This window comes from Schistocerca serialis, chromosome 8 (genome assembly GCF_023864345.2).
Source record: "Schistocerca serialis cubense isolate TAMUIC-IGC-003099 chromosome 8, iqSchSeri2.2, whole genome shotgun sequence".
In the NCBI taxonomy this organism is placed as follows: Eukaryota; Metazoa; Arthropoda; class Insecta; order Orthoptera; family Acrididae; genus Schistocerca; species Schistocerca serialis.
This window is the reverse complement of record NC_064645.1, coordinates 611549103-611573421: the sequence shown is the minus strand read 5'-3', so window position 1 is coordinate 611573421 and position 24319 is coordinate 611549103. Positions and strand designations below refer to the sequence as shown.

Below are 24319 nucleotides of genomic sequence, written 5' to 3'. Positions count from 1 at the left end.
TATAAGAATTGCACGGGTGAAGAACCAACTGAATTGGTCGACGAGGGCTGTTACAGAGGCACCCATATTTCGAAATACAGTGCTGCCAAAAAGATATCTGCAAATTACGAGACATTTGCACTTTACAGACAATGATCTGGTTACCATCACAGAGTAAAATAAAACCTGTGATAAAGTATTTGAATCAAAATTTGAAGAAGTTATGCAATGAAATACAACATCACTATCGATAAATTACTCGGGTAATTTAAAGGCGATGTATCTTACAAACAATGCAATTCATCAAAAAGGGATCAATTTGGTATTAAATTTTACGAATTATGTGAGTCAGATTCAGGTTATTGCTACGACTTTAAAATATATACAGACCACAGTAAGATAAACTGTGATATAGCACCTCCAAAGCTATCACAGTCAGTGTTATTATGCCTGGGTAATTGATGCTTTTTATACTTTTTATCAAACTTGTGTATGACGCTATCACATGATTATAAAACAAATGTCATTGGCACAATATTTTCAAATAGAAAGAATTTGCCAAAAGATTTCTGTAAACTAAAATTATATAAGATGGAATACAGAATAAGGAGCTGCAATCGAATACTCGCTGTGAAGCTATATGTTCACATTATGTGATGAAAAAACATGAACCAGTAGAAATGATTGTACAAGGATGTAATTATGCTTCAAAACCAAGTGCTTACAACAAGGGAATGAATGAAATTGATTGGCAAGACCAAACACTTGCAAGCTTCCCAATCATGAGGAAATATAGGAAAGAATATAAAAATATTTTCTTTTATGTGTTCAATATTGGTGTTTTCGATTTGTACAAAATGGTTCAAATGGCTCTGAGCACTATTGGACTTAACATCTGTGGTCATGAGTCCCCTAGAACTTAGAACTACTTAAACCTAACTAACCTAAGGACATCACACACATCCATGCCCGAGGCAGGATTCGAACCTGCGACCGTAGCAGTCATGCGGTTCTGGACTGAGCGCCTAGAACTGCTAGACCACCACGGCCGGCGATTTGCACATTTTGTGCAGATATTGGTATTTTCAATTCATACATTTGTGCAACAAAACAAATAATGCGGGTAAGAACAGATTTACATTGATTATAGGTTTGAAATAGCCACATCATTACTGGAGAATATACCAGATTATACAGGACAGGGATGAGTACTGTACAGAGATTTACAAGAGAGACTGCATGTGAAACACTGGCCCCATTTTCCTAAGCACAATGACCCAACACAGAGATTTACAAGAGAGACTGCATGTGAAACACTGGCCCCATTTTCCTAAGCACAATGACCCAACTGCATCAAAATCGATGCCATCAGGACTCTGTAAAGTTTGCATGAAAAATAAAAATTGTAGTGAAACAGCTTGGGCGTAAAGAAATGTAAAGTTCACTTAAATTATTATATTGTATTGATTGATAATACACAAGGTTTTAATTTTTACATAATTAAACCAGTTAGATCTTCCACATGTACTTACACTGCTTAAGTCGTGCGCAGTTGGTACAATGTCAGACTGATTTGCGGAACCATGAAATGGCTCAAAGGCCAGGTGATCACGTTTAGATTTTGGATCCAGGCTGTTGGAACTTAAATCGTACGTTATGGGATTAACTAAATGTATTAAAATTCAGGGTACCATTTGATTAATACACTGTATGCTGTCATGGTGCATTCTCTGTTTTCATGTAAGATTGCCATGTTTGAAATTTACCTAGTTTACTCAGATTCATAATCAGAGTCTTAATTAGATAATCAAGGGCATTTTCAGGTTTAGAAAATTTACAGGAACAAAAGTATAATGCCAGGTCTGGAAATCTAATTACAATGTCAGATCTGGAAATCTAACAAGCATAATGGCATGAATGGGAAAAGTAACTTAGGGTGTGGCCAAACTTAATTACATATATCTTTAAAATTAATGCAATAGATTAAAAAAAGTCCACTCATCAAGCAGTGGCGGGAGAAAACATACAGTAGATTAGGAATGAGCAAGCTTTTGGAGCCAGTGGCTCCTCCTTCTGACAGAAGGGTTGAAGGAGAGGGAAGAGGGATGCAGGAAAAGGTGTGGTGAGTTTAAGGCAATGGGGGGAATTCGGAAAAGTTCCCGGGAGTGGAAAGACTTACCTTAGGGGGAAAAAGGGACAGGTATACTCTCGCACACACACACATATCCATCCGCACATATACATTGGAATGACTCCTTACCCTCTCCCTTAAAACCCACATCCTTTCGTCTTACCCTCTCCTTCCCTCTTTCCTGATGAAGCAACCATGGGTTACGAAAGATTGATATTTGTGTGTGTGTTTGTGTGTTTTTTATTTTGTCTATCTACCAGTGCTTTCCCATTTGGTAAGTCACAGCATCTTCTTTAATATATTTTCCCCATGTGGAATGTTTCTTTCTATTATATTCAATTAAATATTCAGTATGCTTTCAATTTGCCCACAAAGCAAGTTACAATGGTCTCCCATGACCAGTTCATGAGTGTTGTTTACTGATCAGGGACTTTTATAAAAAACAATTAATGGCAGAGATAGAAAAGATTTAAACAGGAGTTGCACACTTAATTATGGATGTCTTTAGAGCATTACATAAATAACCAAGTACTTAAGGCTAAATTTGCCATTAGACTCAAAAAATTAGATTGAAGAGTGTGAAAGTGCATTAACTGAATAGTAATGTAATGCCTCTCATTTCAGGTTCAGAAATCAAGTAAAAGAGCTTGAAGTTATCTTAGAAAATTTAGTAATCAAAGTTTTTGAAACCATCAAGAATGTTGAGGAAGGTATTGAGGCATTGCAAGGATTTTACCATTATTACAAACGACCAGCCCTCAAACAGTTATTTGAAAAGAAGACAGCAGAGGTAACTCATTTGCATTTATCTAAAATGCACAAATTAATGTAACAAGAAACACAGAATGTTAGTAGTTTTTTAAATATAACAAATAGTTTAAAAGTTGCATTCTGAAGTACAGATACGAGTAGAATTCTGTGTTTGTATTATCAGTCATTAGATGAAGATCTTGTTTCTTTCCCACAGTTTTTAATTCTGGCATCTTGTGGTGTTTTAATATATTTTACTGGAAACTATAATTAAGTGCTAAAACATTGATATCATTATATCCTTTTCACCATGTTCACTTTAGTTTTAATTTCCCCTCCCTCTTTCCCTAAATAGAAATAGTTTGTTTGATTTTAATTTCAGTCCCAGTATTTTCAGCGATCAGATACTGTATTCATATTGTCCTGTGATAAAAAGAATAACTATATCATGTCAAGCTTAAGAAGTATAACTTGCAGTGAACTGAGAGGCTCAAGTGTAAGAGCTTCATGATTAATAAAGTTTCAGAAGTGAATGCTTTGATATTTGTCCTGCAGAACATAAGTCTTATCATGTGACTGCTTCTAGCAATAAACTAATTATCTATTGCTTAAATGATGGGGTACAGTCATTTTGAAAGCGTTAGTTCTGGACAGAATAACATAAGCAGTATTACCAGTTGGTGTATGGATGGAATGCTAGCTCCTTTTATATGTTTGTAAATACAAGTAAATGTCCATAAACTAGACAAAGAATCTAATATTGTATGCTTATAACATTGATGGTGCAATTCTGAAGCCTTTATGTTGTTTGCATAATTGGGATAATACCAGGGTTGGTTTAATCTTTCCTTGGCCCATAACACTGATAAACAGCAAGATGTATATTCAGAAATAGGTAGTCATATTTTTTATGTTTTATTTAGTTCCATATAAAATGTGAACATATAATTCAATTGTATTTCTCTAATTTAAGCACTAACTTGCCTTTTATAAACAAGAACTGTCTCATCACAAAATTAAAACAAAAGTTTTGAACCACTACCTGATTGAGCTATCCATACACATTGAGCTGACCTTGGATTTGATGCCACTCCACTACATGCCGAAACTGGCACAAGGTTGGACATAATGTCATAACTGAATAGGGTATTTGATTTAATGTAAGTTAAAATTCTGCATGTTTTTGCCTAATGGTTCTGGTTCTTTAAATAATGTATTCAGAAAATATGACCAAACTCCCTAATATGACCAAACAGTGTCGTTATCCTCTATCAAGGCTTATCTTTTGGATGGAACTTGGCTATTGAGATATGGTACATTTTTCCCATGCCAAAAATTCCTTGAATTCCTTGACCACAAATTAGGGATTGTTATCTGCAATAGCTATGTTGGCTTAACCACTTAACCAAAATAGTGCTTATGTAGGCAATTAATAATGGTTTTGTTACTGCTCTCTTAGTAGGATAGAACATCATTAGCTCAGTTCAGTATTGCAATATTGCAGTCTTGAGGCAGTGATCCACAAAGGTTCACAGCAACCAAATCCCATAACCTCTAAGAAATATAGTACACAATTGTGTACCAATATTCACAGTGTCCACTTTTACTCTCTGCCAAACCTTACAATTTATAAAAGATCCTTAATCCTTTTAACATATTGTGAATTGTTGGTGTTTCGACAAATTCATAGTACATTTGCGCGGGCCAAAATGCCCTGCATGTATTTATTCTGCATCAACACTTCTATTAGGTTTTCCAGGATATATACATATAAACATTATATTTATATATAAAAACAAAGATGAGGTGACTTACCGAACAAAAGCGCTGGCAGGTCGATAGACACACAAACAAACACAAACATACACACAAAATTCAAGCTTTCGCAACAAACTGTTGCCTCATCAGGAAAGAGGGAAGGAGAGGGGAAGACGAAAGGAAGTGGGTTTTAAGGGAGAGGGTAAGGAGTCATTCCAATCCCGGGAGCGGAAAGAGACTTACCTTAGGGGGAAAAAAGGACAGGTATACACTCGCACACACGCACATATCCATCCACACATACAGACACAAGCAGACATATATATATATATATATATATATATATATATATATATATATATATATATATATATATATACTGTCTTTAAATATGTCTGCTTGTGTCTGTATATGTGTGGTAAGTCTTTCCGCTCCCGGGATTGGAATGACTCCTTACCCTCTCCCTTAAAACCCACTTCCTTTCGTCTTCTCCACTCCTTCCCTCTTTCCTGATGAGGCAACAGTTTGTTGCGAAAGCTTGAATTTTGTGTGTATGTTTGTGTTTGTTTGTGTGTCTATCGACCTGCCAGCGCTTTTGTTCGGTAAGTCACCTCATCTTTGTTTTTATATATAATTTTTCCCACGTGGAATGTTTCCTTCCATTATATTGATAAACATTATATTTAATTTCCTTGGAGTGTTTTTTTAATACAATTTCTGTATGGGTCCTCCAAATGGTGCTTAAGCAAGTCCCTCTATTTATTTATTTATCCATCCATCTACAGATCATCTCACAATGATTTTGTATTTGTCATCGTAATACAATGAAAATAAAAAGCTCAAAATATACACAGATTAAACAGGTATTATGCTGTTGCCTGCTCTTTGAATGGAAGCTAGTTCACTAAACAGTTTCATTATTTCCTTTTCTTATCTTGTCACAAATAAAAATACACAATAATAAAGCTCCCTTTTTGACATCTTCTCTGTATGTTAAACCCTTGGGAAGAATTAGGTACGGCATTGTCCTGAGACCTGAAGCCATAGGTAGTAGTGGGTGCAGAGAATGGTAAGGTACTGGGCCAGCAAAATTTTGGTGACATTTAACAAACTTTATTTACAAAAACACAAAAAACAACTTTAGATGTGACCTAAACATCAAAATTTTGTGGACACTTTTACCAAAATGACAGTACAATTTAATCATGCAAAACCTTGGCAACATAGACATTACTTCAAATTCACAGCTGTTTGAATCAATTCAGAGTTTGTTACAACTGCTGAACATGCAGGCAGATACTAGAGTGCATGCTAGTTTAGATAAGTGATCACCACAGTGGCCAGGGTGAGGTGGAGTGAATGAAATTATGTCTTAAAAATAAATAAATACACCACATTATATATTAAAGCACACTGGGAACAGTTAATGGTAGAATATCTATTTAGATGACTGACCACAAAAAAATTAAAAATAGACAAAAAATACAAATAAAATAAACAATGACTTTTTTTATAAAAAAGCTGAGAGATAGTTAATATTGGAGTTCAAACAGACAAAATAGCAAATAGTGGTATTATCTGTAAAAGAGTTTCACCTTATTACTCAGCCTCTAACAAGAGCATTTACATGAGAGAACAGCCCCAAGTGGCGGTAACAGAGTGAGAAGCCATTAACCTTTGCCTCAAAAAATATACAAACTAGTACTATGGCACTAAAATTAACTGTCACGCATGTCAGTATCTACATAAACCTTACGGAGCAATAGAAATGAGCCTAATTCAGGTGTAGCAAAAGCATGTAAATGAAAGACAGTTCAGTAAAGAGACATCAGTGTGAGACCACAGTGGCCACCATCAATGGAACAAACTCATCATTAAATAAAATAACTCTTACTCACTGAACTCATTAATTATTAGATGGAAATTCAATAAACGAGGGGTGAGTATGAACACAGAGAACAGATTTTCTTATTTTAACCAAATAATAGGTATAACAATTAATTGACAGCAAGAACAGACACATTTTACCCTGTAACATAAACCATTATTAGAATGCAGTGCATTTATTTTACATGCCACCTTGAAGCTTACCAATCAACACTGAAGACAAGAATTTTAATGCTTATAGTTTCAATGTCCATGTGCAACTATCTGTTACATGTTACCAATCAAACACCACATTTAATTATACTTAACTTTACACAACAGAAACAAGCTTAGTGATGGCCTGAAATAAACTGCAATTAGATAATTTCCACTTCAAATAACACATAACAGTAGGTGATAAATGGTTTATTGAAACAATGCAGAAGTTCAGTCAAAAGGAGGCAAGTCACGTGACATGAGCGAAGAGGTGAATCACACAACAAAACATCTATTTTTTGGCCACTTGCCAATAAGTCTTGAACAGGACAAAAACAACAGAATAGAACATGTACTGGTGACTATAATAAGGCAAGACACCCGCTACAGCTAACAGTCTAAACATTGTCCCACAGTTAGCCAATAGGTAACCAGAGTGATTGGCTTACAATCCACACAAACACTTAAAAGTTCACCAAGACAGCTGCTCGCTGTTAATCTCAAGCAGTAACAGTTAGCCTTTCAATGGCTGATTGTTGAGCACATTACAAACAGTAACGGCATTAAGGATACATGGTACTTATAAATGGTGAAAAATTGAAATTTTTTAGGACTTTATTAAATTCTGTAGCCTTTCCTGATTACATTGACATATACATTACAGGGTTTCAAATGAAAAATTGCCTGTATGTACCAAATTTTAAAGTTACGGTCATGTATGCTGCCCCCCCCCCCCCCCCCCTATTTCTGTTACAGAAACCAGTATTATTTCGAACATAGCTGTGAACTTTCTGTTTCCAGCAATTATATGTATGATATATTGTATATGTTGGTAACAGTGCAGGTTTCTAGTGTCTGTAAATGATTATCTTTGCTAGTATTTACTTTTGCTTTGCTGAAGCAGTTTGTTTATGTGTTACAGAATGTTTGTTCCCCAAGTGCTACATATATTTGTGGAAGTACATATCCTTTAGTGCGCAGTAAATAAGAACTATGCCATGCATCAAGAAATTCAATAAAAGGAAATTCCATGGTAACCAGTTCACAAACAAAGCAAGCCACACTGTTGAAAGTAACCTATGTATTAGTTCTTCAGGGAAGAAATTCCGACATGGCACACCTTTTGGTGATTCAAATTTTTGTGTTAACAGTGATGCTGTTTGTAGTGGATTTGTTGTTTTTGATGTGGGCATCTTATCTTCTTTGATAAGGGAAGTGGTGAAATGTAAACAATGTGATGGTGTAGGCTGTCTGGAAATAACTCAACATCGAAGTAGCAGGAAGTGTTTAGCATCAAAATTAGTTGTTCAGTGTAGATCCTTCAATAAATCTACCTTGAAAATGACTTTGAACATTGTGCATAATTCATTTGATGTGAATTTGAAGTTAGTGTATGCACTGCGTGCAGTAGGAAAAGAAAAAAAGGCTGCTCGAATGTTTTGTGGTTTAATGGACCTTCCTCCTCCTCCCAGTAGGTTCAGCAAGTACGTAAAAATACCTTTAGGTGCCTTGATGGTTGTGTCTAAAGCATCTATGAAATGAAATGTGCAGTAGAAGAAACTGTAAATATTTGTGGAACCAGGGACATTGCTGTTGCACTTGATGGGACATGGCAACATTGAGGACATTGTTCCTTGAATGGTGTTGTAAGTGCTACTTCTCTGGAGAATGGAAAAGTTGTTGATGTTGAGTGCTTATCAAGCCAAGCTAAAGTTTTCCAGGCAGAAAAACGTGCAGTAAGAGTTATATGTGGTGTGAACTCAAGAACATCCTGCAGAAGCCTGTTTAGGGAACTAGGGATAGTAATTACTGCTTCCTGATATATTTATTCCTTAATGAAATTTGTCATTAAAAATATATCACTTTTTCAAACCAACAGCTCAATTCATGGAATCAATACTAAAAATAAGAATAATCTTCACAAGGATTTAAAGTCACTAACTCTTATACAAAAAGGTGTGCATTATTCAGGAACACACATATTCAATAACTTGCCAGCAGCCATAAAAAGCTTAACAACCAATGAAATTCAGTTTAAGCAATGAATTTCTCAGTGGGACCAAAAAGTGTTGGTATGTTGATAGAGACACTAACAAACACAAACACACACACAAAATTCAAGCTTTCGCAACCCATAGTTGCTTCATCAGTAAAGAGGGAAGGAGAGGGAAAGACGAAAGTATGTGAGTTTTAAGGGAGAGGGTAAGGAGTCATTGCAATCCCGGGAGCGGAAAGACTTACCTTAGGGGGAAAAAGGGACAGGTATACAGTCGCACACACACACACATATCCATCCGCACATATACAGACACAAAAATGTATGCTCGTGTCTGTATATGTGCGGATGGATATGTGTGTGTCTGCGAGTGTATACCTGTCCCTTTTTCCCCCTAAGGTAAGTCTTTCTGCTCCCGGGATTGGAATGACTCCTTACCCTCTCCCTTAAAACCCACATCCTTTCGTCTTTCCCTCTCCTTCCCTCTTTCCTGACGAGGCAACAGTTTGTTGCGAAAGCTTGAATTTTGTGTGTATTTACGTGTCTGTTTGTGTGTCTATCGACCTGCCAGTACTTTCGTTCAGTAAGTCACATCATCTGTGTTTTTAGATATATTTTTCCCACGTGGAATGTTTCCCTCTATATATATATATATATATATATATATATATATATATATATATATATATATATATATATATATATATATATATATAACTTCTTCACCATTTCAGTGCAGTAATGTGTTAATTGTAAATAATTGTGTGTGTGTGTGTACAATCTAACTTCTGCACCATTTCAGTGCAGTAATGTGTTCGTTGTAAATAAGTATTGTAGTAGTTGTATTACATGTTTATTACCTCATAAATAAGAAGAAAACCTTTTTTTATTTTAAATTCAGTGCATTAGTGTTTGTAAATTGATTCTTTCATATAGTGTTCAGTAAAAAAAAAAGATCATCATTCCACTTGGGACCTGTGGAAGGTACACTAGCTTATTTGTTTCAGTTGTAAATATTTGTCATGTATTATTGTTTTTCTGACATGTTCCACATCCTGGAGGACCTCCTCACTATGGATCAATTGGAATGAAAGTTAATATAATCTAAGTACTGCCACACCTGCCATGGTAACACTGAAGGACATGTTGAACATCAGTGTTCTAAGAATTATGATGGTTACAGTGGAGGTATGGAGTGTGATGGAACTCTAAAAATATTTCAGAGGGTGACACCCATTTATAATGTTAGATATACGAAGTACCTAGGTGATGGGGACTCTTATTAAAGTTTTCAATAAAATTAAGGAGTTCAATGTTTATGGTGATACCTTGGTAACAAAATTGGATTGTTGTGGACATTTTCAAAAGAGGATGGATGCTAGAGTGAGGAAGCTATGAAGAGAAATGAAAGGAAAGTTGCTATCTGATGGAAAATCTCTGTCTGGCTGAGGCAGATTGACAGAAACTGAAATAGACCTTCAGAGTTATTATGGACTGGCCATTGTATATGGGAAAGATTACCCAAGAATGTTTTTGTAGGACTAAATACATTAAAAGTTGGTGTACTAGATGCAGCAATATGTTTCAATGATGGACTGACAGGAAGGTTGGAAGTCTTGAATAATTTAGGCATAAAATGTTTCTCTAATATGAGCTCAATTTCTTGTGTGTGACAGACAGTGGGTGCATGAAGCTGAAAGATTCACTCTTCAAATTACCAAAGAAGCAAGAACTGCTAAAAGGAATGCCAACAGGAAGCTTGAAGATGAAGAAATGCTGCAGGATGAAGACTACACTTCAGGAATGTTCTGAGACACAGTTTAATCGAACTCATACGTTCAGTCACAATTTCTCGCAAGTTGTATTTTTTAGAATTCAGTTACAAATATTTCCTAAAGTTTATAAAGCATTGCTCTAATTTTTTTCTGTAAATTGCCAATAGTCCATACTTATGCAGTAGGCCTAAGCTTTATTGCAGAATCAACTAAACCATAAAAAAAATAACATTTTTATTAGGAAAAACAATATAAAAATTAAAATGTAAGATGTGATATTTTTTTATTCTTGTAATTCACATAATAGGTGGAATTAATTGGGTCTAGTACCTCAGCCATCATGTCATGCATATATGGTAAAAATTTTGTCTCCTTCAAATTTATAACATTGTATGAAATGGTACCTCAATTTGAGGAAGCATTTTGGAAAAAAAAATTGCATCATTTTCTTTGTAATTTTTTAATAACCCTAAGCTGGTTAAAAAATATTCAAAATACTTCTAATTTGTATATAAAGTGTGCTGCATTACCTGATATAAAAAAATCAGTTTCAGTTACCACTGTTTCTTTATAAGCTCTAAGAATTCGATATGGCTTCACATAAAAAGGGTATGTGGTTTCTTTTAGGATAAAACAGATTCATTGTGAGTACCCCAAAATGGTGTGATTACCAATGTATAATATGTTTCATCACCAGATTGCATGACAGTTACGTAAGAGCTGAGCAGGGTTTGGGACTAGCGTGCAAATCTTTAATTGTGTAGGCAAGTTGCATTCATTGTAGTGTTTGATATTACACACTCACACTTTTGCCTATTGGAATAAAATTTTTACATATGAAGTAATAGTAGTGTGGATATTGAAGCTAATTATGTTGTCAAAACAAATTAAGTGAAAGTAGGAACAAGTTAATTATTGACTGTGGACGACAGGAGTTATTAATAAAGCTGAATGAAAAGTGTTGTTCAGATGTATATTAAATACAGGGTGTTTCAAAAATGACCGGTATATTTGAAACTGCAATAAAAACTAAACGAGCAGCGATAGAAATACACCGTTTGTTGCAATATGCTTGGGACAACAGTACATTTTCAGGCGGACAAACTTTCGAAATTACAGTAGTTACAATTTTCAACAACAGATGGCGCTGCAAGTGATGTGAAAGATATAGAAGACAACGCAGTCTGTGGGTGCGCCATTCTGTACGTCGTCTTTCTGCTGTAAGCGTGTGCTGTTCACAACGTGCAAGTGTGCTGTAGACAACATGGTTTATTCTTTAGAACAGAGGATTTTTCTGGTGTTGGAATTCCACCGCCTAGAACACAGTGTTGTTGCAACAAGACGAAGTTTTCAACGGAGGTTTAATGTAACCAAAGGACCGAAAAGCGATACAATAAAGGATCTGTTTGAAAAATTTCAACGGACTGGGAATGTGACGGATGAATGTGCTGGAAAGGTAGGGCGACCGCGTACGGCAACCACAGAGGACAACGCGCAGCTAGTGCAGCAGGTGATCCAACAGCGGCCTCGGGTTTCAGTTCGCCGTGTTGCAGCTGCGGTCCAAATGACGCCAACGTCCACGTATCGTCTCATGCGCCAGAGTTTACACCTCTATCCATACAAAATTCAAACGCGGCAACCCCTCAGCGCCGCTACCATTGCTGCACGAGAGACATTCGCTAACGATATAGTGCACAGGATTGATGACGGCGATATGCATGTGGGCAGCATTTGGTTTACTGACGAGGCTTATTTTTACCTGGACGGCTTCGTCAATAAACAGAACTGGCGCATATGGGGAACCAAAAAGCCCCATATTGCAGTCCCATCGTCCCTGCATCCTCAAAAAGTACTGGTCTGGGCCGCCATTTCTTCCAAAGGAATCATTGGCCGATTTTTCAGATCCGAAACGATTACTGCATCACGCTATCTGGACATTCTTCGTGAATTTGTGGCGGTACAGACTGCCTTAGAGGACACTGCGAACACCTCGTGGTTTATGCAAGATGGTGCCCGGCCACATCGCACGGCCGACGTCTTTAATTTCCTGAATGAATATTTCGATGATTGTGTGATTGCTTTGGGCTATCCGAAACATACAGGAGGCAGCGTGGATTGGCCTCCCTATTTGCCAGACATGAACCCCTGTGACTTCTTTCTGTGGGGACACTTGAAAGACCAGGTGTACCGCCAGAATCCAGAAACAATTGAACAGCTGAAGCAGTACATCTCATCTGCATGTGAAGCCATTCCGCCAGACACATTGTCAAAGGTTTCGGGTAATTTCATTCAGAGACTACGCCATATTATTGCTACGCATGGTGGATATGTGGAAAATATCGTACCATAGAGTTTCCCAGACCGCAGCGCCATCTGTTGTTGAAAATTGTAACTACTGTAATTTCGAAAGTTTGTCTGCCTGAAAATGTACTGTTGTCCCAAGCATATCGCAACAAATGGTGTATTTCTATCGCTGCTCATTTAGTTTTTATTGCCGTTTCAAATATACCGGTCATTTTTGAAACATCCTGTATTTTCAACAGTTCCAAATGCTGAACTTACATTAAGTGTGTGTTATAAAGAAAAAAATAAATCCAAACATATAAATTAACTTCAGCAATCTTTTATAAAATAATATAATAAATAAATAGATTGGATAAATGCACCCAGTACCATACAGTCAATCATAACATGAAAATGCAGAAAATGTTATTGTTTCAGTGTGCCTTAATGTTATAAAAATCAGAGGTCGATCCACAAGTAAGGGAGTTGGTTAACCATCTCAACTGTGAATACATTTAATCTTGATCCATTCCACAAAAATCTTGAGTCCCACAAAGTTTTAAAATCTTATGACCACGCATATCTTTAAAATTTACAAGTGTTGTTACCTGTTAAGAGTAAAATTGTGTTAAAACACAAGAAGTGCATCTACTAAGTGGCTGAACTGCAAGATGTCATCAGTGAGAATGGGGCGGTCTACATAATTTCATCTCCTCCCATAGACACGAGTCATTGTCATACCATTTCCTTTGAAATTACAAAATGATTTATCATTCAAATACACCTAACTAGTGGACCCACCAATGCTTCACAATTGATAAATATGTATGGGAATTATATATACTTCAGCCATCTGAAATCTGTGTTTGTCCTATTCCCATCACACACCTTGCTAGTCTCCACTGATGCTACCTCCCTCTTAGTAACATTGCCCATGTACATGGTGTGTCTGTCTCTGAAGATTTCCTGTCAGCACCCACCTGATTCCAAATGTATGACATCCTTCCTGCTCACCTTAATCAACTTGGTACTTACCAACACACTGAGGAAGGTGGTGCAGTGGTTAGCACACTGGACTCGGATTTAGGAGCATGACAGTTCAAATGCACGTCCGGCCATCCTGATTAAGTTTATTGTGGTTTCCCTAAATCGCTTCAGGCAAATGCCAGGATGGGGTTCTATAACCTTGCTGTTTGGTCTCCTCCCACAAATCAACTAACGAACTTACCAACAACTACTTTATGTTTGAGAGGCAGAACACTAGCAGATCAGGGACACAGCCATGGGAACCAGGATGACTCTTACCTGTGCCAACTTTTACACAGGTCACTTCGAGGGGGCATTTCTGGGATCCATAAGCCTTCAGACCTTGGTTTGGTTTAAATACATTGATGACATCTTTGCCATATGAACTCATGCTGAGGCTGAGGCATTAAAATTTTTCTAATCTATAAATACATTCTACCAATTAAATTTTACATGGCCCTATTCTGAATGCCATGCCACTTTTCTTGTCATTGATTTCGTCCTCACTGAAGATAAGCTATGTGCTTCTGTTCACATTAAACCTGAGAACAAACAGCAGTACTTACATATTGACAGTTTCCATCCTTTCCATGTCAAACGTTCCCTCCCATACAGCCTTGGCATTTGAGGCAAATGTATTTTTTCCAGATGCAGACTCTTTACAGCAATACACCTCCCTACACACCTAGCCCTCAATGGACATAATTACCCCACCAGCCTAGTTCAAAACAGATTTTTCAGGCCATCACATCCAATCCTGGTACTGCTAACCCCTCCAAAAAACATCTTAGGAGTACACCTCTTGTCACTAACCATTATCTTGGTGTTAAATGTATTAATCAGCTACTTTGACAAGGCTATGACTTTCTAAAATCATGCCCTGAAATGAGGTCCATTCTGTCTGTTATTTTGCCCACCACTCCAATAATAGCTTTTTGTTGCCCACCAAATCTCTGCAATATCCTTGTCAGACTCTATGGTCCTCCTACACCCATCTCCCTACCCTATGGCTTCCACCCATGTGACCATCCCCACTCGAAGATTTTCCCTATGCACCCTCATATCATCACCTGTACCAGCCCTGCAACTGGCAAAACATATACTACCAAAAGGAGAGCTACCTGTGAAACGACACACATTGTGTACCAGGTGTTACGTAAGCACTGTTTGGCTTGTTATATCAGCATGATTACCACTGAGTTATCAGTTAGGATGGATGGACATGGGCAGAGGGTGTATAGGGCATGCGCAAAGGGTGTATACCTGCAACACACAATATCGTGTTGCAGAGAATGCTCTGAAACATGACAGTTGTGACCTCGGTGCCTGTTACTTCACACACGCGATCTGGATTCTTCCCCCAGGCACCAGTTTCTCAGAACTCTGCATGTGGAAACTAGCACTACAACATGTCTTTGGTTCTTGCCACCCACCTGGCGTTAATTTACATTAATTTCTTCTGTCTACTTATTCACAGTAGCTACTCCTTTCTTCATATCATTTTCTGCCCGGTCTATTTTTCGCCGTCCCCTCTCACCTTGGTTACATACAGTGCACTTAGCTTTTCACTCTTATTAACTTGTGCATTATGTTTTAGTAGTAATCTCTGTTCTGCATATTATCCCATCTTCCACCTTTAAGTTCTCAGATTTTCAAATCTCTCCCTGTGCAATCCCCAACAATCAGTCTTTCCTTCTTATCCTATCTGGTAAGTCTCCCCTGAGCCAAGGTTCCATGTGACTTTTCCGAACTCTACCCCTTTTCCTAAATCACACCAACCCTTTCTTTCACCCCTCTTCCTTCTCCTTCAACCATTCTGCTAGAAGAAGAAGTCACTGGCTCTGTAAGCTTCCAGACTTTAATACCTTTATGTGTATGCTCTCCTACCACCACTCGGTAAGTAGTTTTTTTTATCTACCCAGTTACATTATATTTTCAAAAACTGATTATTTTTGTTAATATATTGATGCATCAAGCTATTTTTACGTATAATACTTTGGAATAGGGACCAGAAAATGTAGCATCCATTTTTGGTCAAATTCGTATGTATTTTTTTTTTTAAATTCACATTTTTGTTGGTGAAATTCACATCTATTTTTTGTTTATAAGTGATTAGGTGCACAAATTTAAAATGTTTCCATGCTACATGGTTGAAGACAAACAAAGCCTTATTTCTTTGATACTGACTGTTAAAAAAAGTTCTGTTTGGAAACTTTTTGAGTGGAATGTTTACTTTTGCAAAAACTTCAACACTGTTTTCTCCCAAAATGGCGTTTGTTTTCTTCCTTTGGCTGTATTTAAGCTTTCAAAAATGATGTTTTGTTGACAAGCAGCAGCATTTTCCCCTCAGTGAATTTAATGCATTCATAGCTGTGGCATCCACACTTGCCAATGCTATGGATAGAACTGACAAGGCACTTTGTGTAGAAGTAGAACCATATCAACAGTAATTCTGTTTTAACATTCGGGGAAGAATTTCAGCACAGTTGAAAATTGTTACAGATTTTGTTTTCCAATCGCTACCGTGCAGAGTGTGGGCCCTATAAGCGATAGTGTAAACAAGCTAGAATTTTGATGACAGAGGGAAGAAGAGCGGTGCAGGGAAAAATGCCCGACACATCCATCATAGGGGTCACCAATATCTCCTGGTGTTGTGTCATAACCAAAATCCTTGATAGACCAGGATTAGTTGCTCTACTTATTTCAAAATAAGAAAATGGAAGAAGCAACACACAACACAAAGCGTTCAGGGATGGCTACTTTGCAGTTGCTAGGTGAGGTTAGCACAATATTGTTTGATGTAGTTGAAATGTGATCTGTAACAGTATGCAATGCAACCACAGTTCAAAACATCTGCCACCTAATTTTCCCTGTTAGAAGTGTCCAATTATATCACCTTTTGAGCTTTAGCTAACAAACAGACATATGCATTTCTTTGTTATAAAATGCTAGGTCCCATGGCTGAATCCTACATTGTATTATTCGGTGGGTATCTTAAATAGACCATTTGACCATCCATTGTTGGCAGCTCATTGAGCAGATTGATACATCATTGCATTCATACACTTTTTATTTTGCAAACAGGTTCTTATGCACATTGTCTTTCCAAATTGATCTTCGCCAGATAACATACAATACCAGAAACTGAAAACTGGTTACATTTTCGATATTTATATGCAGAAATAAAGCTATTTCTAAGTATCTCTCATAAAATTGTTCATTTGGATACAATTTGCTGTGAAATAGCACCCATTAACTAATTTAGTGTTTTTACATTTTGAGGCAGAATTTGCACCTATTTTGCATTTATCGCAAAATGCGAATTTTCCTGGTCCCTACCTTGGAAAATACAGAGCTTTGAAAATGAATGACTCATTTATATTATCTTTGTATAATAATTGCTGTAACTTTGGCAATGGACTGTTTAGTGTACACAATTTGTGTGTTGGAAAGCATAAATCTTAATTTCTGCTGGGTACACTCTCTTACTTAACTTTGTGGTCAAGCAGGCTAAGTTGGGATAAGCAGATTACTGTGCCACTTGGACTTTTGTGAAAAGTGGGATGAATTTCTCTTCACACTTTCCAGTCCCTAGCAACCTCATGTCAATCTCCTGGTATTGAACACAATATAACTGACAACTGTTCTCCCACCTCTGCTATGTCACCTACCTTGACATAAGAGCTTCAGCTCTTTTGTTCATCTCACATCTTATTTCAAATCCATTTGGCATCTGTTCCTGTTTGTGTCATCTCACACCGTTTAATGCCAGCAAACTGTAATGAAAACGCTTGTTGATGCATTTTAAACAGTGATAGTATTAGATTGTTTCCCCACATTTAGAATGGTCTTTTGACTACAAGCTTTATTCGTATCCTTGTTTAAGCTTAATTGCACAGAGGACTGTTGAGACATCACCATCAGTCATGAACTATCAATTAAGTCAGATACTACCCTTACATGTCTTCTTATTAATGAGTAGACTCTTGTAGTTACCACATTTTTTAAAGGAGCAGCTCTTTAGAGAAATCTATAATGGCCCCATTATTCATGAAGAAACCAGTTCCTAGAATTACAGAAACAATAAGGCCTTTCAGAGCCAACACTGGATGTCCATGATCAGCTATAATTTAGTTGTAAGAGGAACTGTTTTGAACCCATGGGGTTTTATAAAAAAATTGTGTTAGGTCATGGTAATTTCATATCTTTGTTATTTATGAAATATAAGAGTTTAAATAGCTTTCTAAGGGAATTTACATTATCGATAAGGGGGACTAGGTTAACCATCATGGTGCATATTGTGAGGTTTTCTTCTTCTTCCATATATTTTATTTTTGTAGTTTTTAAAGTGTGTCTATTCCTTGGCCACCATAAGGATTGATTTGCTGGTATTAAATACTATAGAGAAATGAAAAAGGATGTCAGGCATTGATTTCATCTTCTTCATAGTGAGGAATCAGGTCAATTTTTGGGGCTATGGAAGAAAAGTGTAACATTACTCATTCTGTGAGGTTAAAGGCCAATTCTATTTTGTGGTCCTGGTCAAACATCTTCCACAGAGGGGTTCCAAGGATAAAGGATGGGTAGGGTTCCTATCGTTTGGAGTCATATCATCTGTTCCTCTTTGTCTTTTGGAATATGTCTTCTGTTCTCCTTTTGCCCTGACTATCTCGTATTCTTCCTTTTCCTTTCATTCTGAATTCATTTTGAGGGAGCTTCTAAGATATCATATATCCCCTGTCTGTGACATAACTCTTTCTGTTTAGTTTCTTGGTTTGATGTAACATTTTCCTGAAGAAAGACAGAGCTAATTTGTCTTCTCCTGGTGGATGTCGAACTGAGCAGACACTTCCAGAGGCATGTCCACATTTTTCTAAGACTGGCTAAAAACACTTTGGTGTGGACTACATTAATTACCAGACTATTCAGTTATTTTATATTTTGTTAGTAGAAGCCTAAAAGAGAGCATATTCAGGTGAGGTTAGGAAAACAATTCTTCCACCATTCACGCAGAAGATTCATCTGTCCTCCTGTCCACTAAGCCAGCATTCTGCAACTTTTTATTACTCACTGTACATCGAGACAGGCCTAGACTCAACTTGGCACACCAAAATGCCTGTCCCCTCAAAATCATCTGAACCTTAATATAATTGTGACTTATTACACTATTATGTAATCAATTATTATTGTAAAATAGGAGTAGGCTCATGCATTTATTAATGACTTGTTAGCTTTAGCTCACTGTAGGAAACAGACGTTTCTAATACAAATTTTAAGGTAAATAACTCTGGTCAACCAAAATATATTCACAAGTACTTTCAAAAATTTTAATCGTGGTGTTCTGTTATCTGCCAGTTCCTCTTGTAAGCCTAAACCTAGGTTATTTGGAAGATGTTTCAAATTCTTGAAAGGATCATGAACCTAGTCAAAATCTCTCTCCAAAATATTTTTGTATTTTGTGAGAATTCGAGGTTGCAGACAGATCATGTTGATATCTTGCCACAATATTTTGGCTGGCAACCGTTCAGCCATCTTCAGATGTCTGCTGTTGGAGACTGCTAGTTTACGGTGTCAGCTTAATAGCAGAAATTGGCTTGGGGACGCATGCGCATTGGCAGCCATCACTGGAATGTCCTCTATTGAAGTCCGCACCCTCTGCAAATAGTGTTCCATCTGTGGCACAGAAGTGTAAGTGTAAAGGTAAAACTCTGCTGGAGTGCGTGCTCGTGGTGCTAGAAACAGTCGTCAGATGTCACCAGATGTGTCATTATGGATAAAATGTTTTCTTTCAGAAGAAATTAAAGAGATCAACAGCTGCCTAGCCTTGTCCAGTTGAAAACTGCCATTATGATTTATAATATCTTGTGCTAGATGTATTTCCATAGATTCTTTAATTACTGAGTCCCAAAAGGACCTATTGGAGCCAGGATTTTGTGGCAGAATAATCCATAGTGAGTCCTGTAGTAATAGAATGCTCAGCTACGGCTGACTTACTGGGCTGCAAAAGGCAACATCCGACATTAGCTTTTAGTGCTGTGAGTGCACATTCTGACAGAGGGTGAACATGTAGTTTCACCTTTACACATGGGCTTGCATGCCAGAGATGGAATAGTATTTGCAGAGGGGTTGGACTTCGATAGAGGACACTTCTTTGATGGCTGCCAATGTGCATCCATCTCTGCACCAATTTTTGCTATAAAGCTGACACCGTGAACTAGCAGTCTTCAGTGGCGGACACCTGAGGATGGCCGAATGGTTGCTAACCGAAATACTGTGGCAAGAAGTCAACACGATCCAGCTGCTGTCCCGAAACCTCATAATATATAGTACTAAATGTTCTTTAATTAAGTTCATCAAGTCATTATTGTCGTTGAGAGGCTACCTTGCATGATCCAGTTCCAATTATTTGTATCCACAAATTTAACTTATTGATAAATCCTTGAATATTATTCATACTAGGCACAATATTTTCATTTCTACCTTGCATTTCTCTGTTTAGTTCGTTTAAGTGCACAAAAATATCAGAAAGATGTGTCAACTCAGATTCCCATTCATCATCTGCAATTAAATCTGTATACTAATGCCCTCAATAGTCAGAAATCCAAGTACCTCATGTCTTAAGTTCAGACATTCATGTTAACACTTTACCTCAAAATAACCATTACACTTCTCTATGCAGCAGAGGTGTAGTACACCGTGATTCCATTTCTTGACATAAAACCTTAAAAAGCCACATATTTAAAGACCGCAAGTTGATGACTTTCATGGCTTTTAGTACTTAGTCCATCACAATTTTCAGTGGAGATGGCAGAAATAGTGGCTTCATGGTGAGTGAGACAATGGTTGGTTCAAATAATGGAAACACCAGGTTTGAATAACAACAATACTAGGAATAGGATAGAGTGCTACTCACCATAAAGATGACCCATTGAGTTGCAGACAGACACAATGAAGGCTTTTGCTGACCGCCACGTGTGTAACAGTCTTTTCGTTGTGCCTGTCTGCAAAATAACAGGTCATCTTTTCAATGGTTAGTTCATAAGTTAGGATTTACTTCACATACTTTACCCATGGATCCTTTCACTTGCTCTGTCATAGAAGCAGCTCCGTCTGTGCAGACACTAATACAATCCTCCCATGTTTGTTCATTACGGACCAAATAGTCATCAGTCACACAAAATATTTCAGTTAGTTCTTTGTAAAAAAGAGAAATAGCTTTCAATTACATCAGCATCACCATACCCTATGTAGGAGAGAAGTTGTGCATAACTGCCAATATCAGTGGGACAGTCAATCCCACATAAGAACTAATGATTGTTCTTTATTGTCTCCTTTGAAATGTCATCGATGTCACCGGACGTGTCACTAACTCGGTGGCTGAATGTCTCAGCAGAGAGAGAAATTTTAGAAACATCAGTAGCATCTTGTGAAAAAAGGGACTATTTCTGCCATTCATTTACAAGTGAGCATTAACAATGTTTCTGCTATTGTGTGTGGTTTTTTCAGCCATTACAGTAGGTTTGGGTTCCTTATACCTAGCTTCATGTACTTTTTGTGAAATGCTTCCTGGTATAGCCGTGAGATTTGATTGTTCTTTATTTTATTCTGAACACTTAACGAAAATAATTCACTTCTTTACTTAAGAGAGAGGAATGTTTTTTCGCAAATGTCATTTCACTTTACTGGGTGCACCAGCATTACGGAGTTTTTCACCACAGACAACACACTCGGGTATTGGGCATATTTCGTCACCATACCAAAAAAGGTAAATAATTATCACTGTATTGCCTTTGAACAACTTTCTGTTTCTTTTTTTCAGGCTTGATTGTTTCCCTACTTGCAGTCGAGTGCGGACCACTCTGTACATTGAACTTACCCATATTGGGCGGGGAATGATTTAACAATACTGTAACTGAAAAGACTGGTGTGACAGTCACAGTGTTCAAGCCACTGCAGAACATGACTATGATGAAACTGAACTGAAATGCTCGTTAACAATTGAAAATCTAGGGTAAAATGACAACAATGTTGTTGAATTGAAATATTCTATTACTGTCTAACAGTGTATGTGTCTTTTGGCAGCAAACAAAAAGAGCAATAAAGTTTACAAGTGGTTAAAAATTGGAACAAATATCGAAACAATGCAATAATGAGAATAAGAAAGGGAAACTTTTACTAATTTCCAGAAATTTGGGGTAAAGCAAGAGAAGTGGTGCTACAATGTACTCTCAGCCTAGTGGCAAGAAGACAATTAAGATAAGCAAAGTATGACAATATTGAGTAAATAAATTACATTTAATTTCTATGAAAATATAACATATGAGCATGTGTTAAATAATTAAAAAATAAACAAGCACCTTCTTGTTATTCTTCAGTTTCTCCTAGCGTATTTGTTGATGGAACAGTCCACGGGTGTACTGCCAGTTCATAGTGTCCAATGGGTATAATATTTCAGTAATCAGACATGTCGCCATTGGCAGGTGGCACTGATGAACTAAGCTCCTGGGATGCTTGGCCAACTTACTTTCCCTCCCCTTGCAAGCCATCCCTTCCGCGAATTGAAGTAAATAAATTACATTTAATCTCTTTAACAACATAAAAATTTGTGGTGTTCTAAAATTGAAATCCTGTAATTTCTTACAGTGCTATGTAAATGTTCACATCACACCCTTCACTTTGTGTGGGCACACCAGTGTGTCATGGCCCTCTGGTTGCAGAACACTGTGCTAGGCAACACAGGTATCATGACAACCATTGAAACTTCTGGCAGATTAAAACTGTGTGCTGGACCGAGACACAAACTTGGGATCTTTGCCTTTCGTGGGCAAGTGCTCTTGCAAGTTCTGCAAGGTTTGAAGGAGAGCTTTTGTGAAGTTTGGAAGGTAGGAGGTGAGATACTGGCAGAATTCAAGCTGTGGGGATGGGTCATGAGTCGTGCTTGGATAGCTCAGCTGGTAGAGCACTAGCCAGTGAAAGGCAAAGTTCCCAAGTTCAAGTCTCGGTCCGGCACACAGTTTTAATCTCCCAGGAAGTTTCAAATCAGCGCACACACTGCTGCAGAGTCAAAATTTCGCTCTATGACAACTGTTGTTTCTCCCATTTTGTTGCTAAAAAATTAACTAATTTGACATCCTGCTATTTGGTAGATTGTTATGAGGTATGGTAAATTATTATCAGTTAAAAAGACTACTAGTGGGACTTTTCCATGTGAATATCCTTGGTGGAAGATAAAGTACTTGAAAAATAATCAGCTGTCCAAACTAACTCTTTGTGCAGGTGTCATATGATGAAAATGTGATGAACTGTGATGTCAAGTGTCAATTGAATGTGTTTATTAATTAGTGATGAGCTTGCAGTGCCACAGGAAAGAAGATTACAAAAAAAATTAAAGAAGTTCCACGTAAAGCCAGCCTAATGAAGTCAGATGCTGACCTTTACAGAACTGTGCCAAAATAAAGTTTCCAGACTGTTCCCTGTCACTCCTATTGTACAATTACTGAACTGAGGAGAAGTACTGGTACAACAACCATCACATTGAGTCTATTGCAAATTCCCTCAACTATCCTTTCAATCCACACCAACACCACATAAAAAAACTGCTGCAATACACATAGTCTTTCTGACTGAGCTGCCCAATCATGACGTATGACCCATACTCATTTCTTTAATTTTACGAAGTTTTGGGTTCTATTCCCAGTGTGTCATACAATTTTGGTCTGACAGGAAGTTGCTTAGCATCTGTTAGTGCTTAAATTGGAATAGCATTTTATTAGACATATCCTTCACATATTGTATGGAAGTATAATGGTACATATTAAAGAAATATGAGTACCTGTTGTTGCTTGAGACCCCCCCCCCCCCTCCCCCCCTCCAGTTCACCTGTGCAGTGGGCCTCACGTGACCTTAAAATGGCTCCGAAGTAAGTTTGTTAAGTAATTGCTACTTCCATTCATTTTTAACATTCTGCACTTGCAGCTTAATTTAATCTACTGTGCCTCCCCATCTTTCAATAAATCCATGATTGTTACATAAAGTACATGAATGATCAGAAACTGGGAGAAGAATGTAAGAAACTTGTAAGCGGTGAGTATGATACTTCTAACATTTGTGGCTTTAGCTTTTAACACTGATAGTTTTCTTTTGAACATGCATACTTACGTTGTAACTCAAGTAGGTCTCAAACCTGCTTCTGGAAATTGAGGTTGGTTGTGCTTAAGGAAAGGTTTTTCTATAACTTTACTGAGTCAGCACATCAGCACATTTATATTATGTATTTATGCACTAATGCAAAAAAGTATTTGTGAAATTACAATGGAGTTTGAAATTTAGCAAAGTTCCATCTTCAGAGTGTCCATCAACCATAATAAATGCTTCTGCAGTAATGACACTGAAACATTGTGCGGTGACACTATTGCTTCCAAAGCAGCAGGCATTCAATTGTTAAGGTAATCTGTCTTGCAGAGAATTTGGAAATTCAAAATGTAAATAAACACTCATTTTTTATCTTCCAGAGTATACATCACTGCTGTTCTAAGTATA

At 37.3% G+C, this 24319-nt stretch overlaps 1 protein-coding gene across 1 annotated transcript in view; it reads left to right on the top strand.

Annotated features, from left to right (window-relative positions):
• The window catches only part of LOC126417162 (dynein axonemal heavy chain 2), a 959377-nt gene that overhangs the window by 103042 nt on the left and 832016 nt on the right, over positions 1-24319 (top strand). The window contains 1 exon segment of the mRNA XM_050085060.1: positions 2735-2900. Within this exon segment, the coding sequence (XP_049941017.1) occupies positions 2735-2900 (166 nt within the window).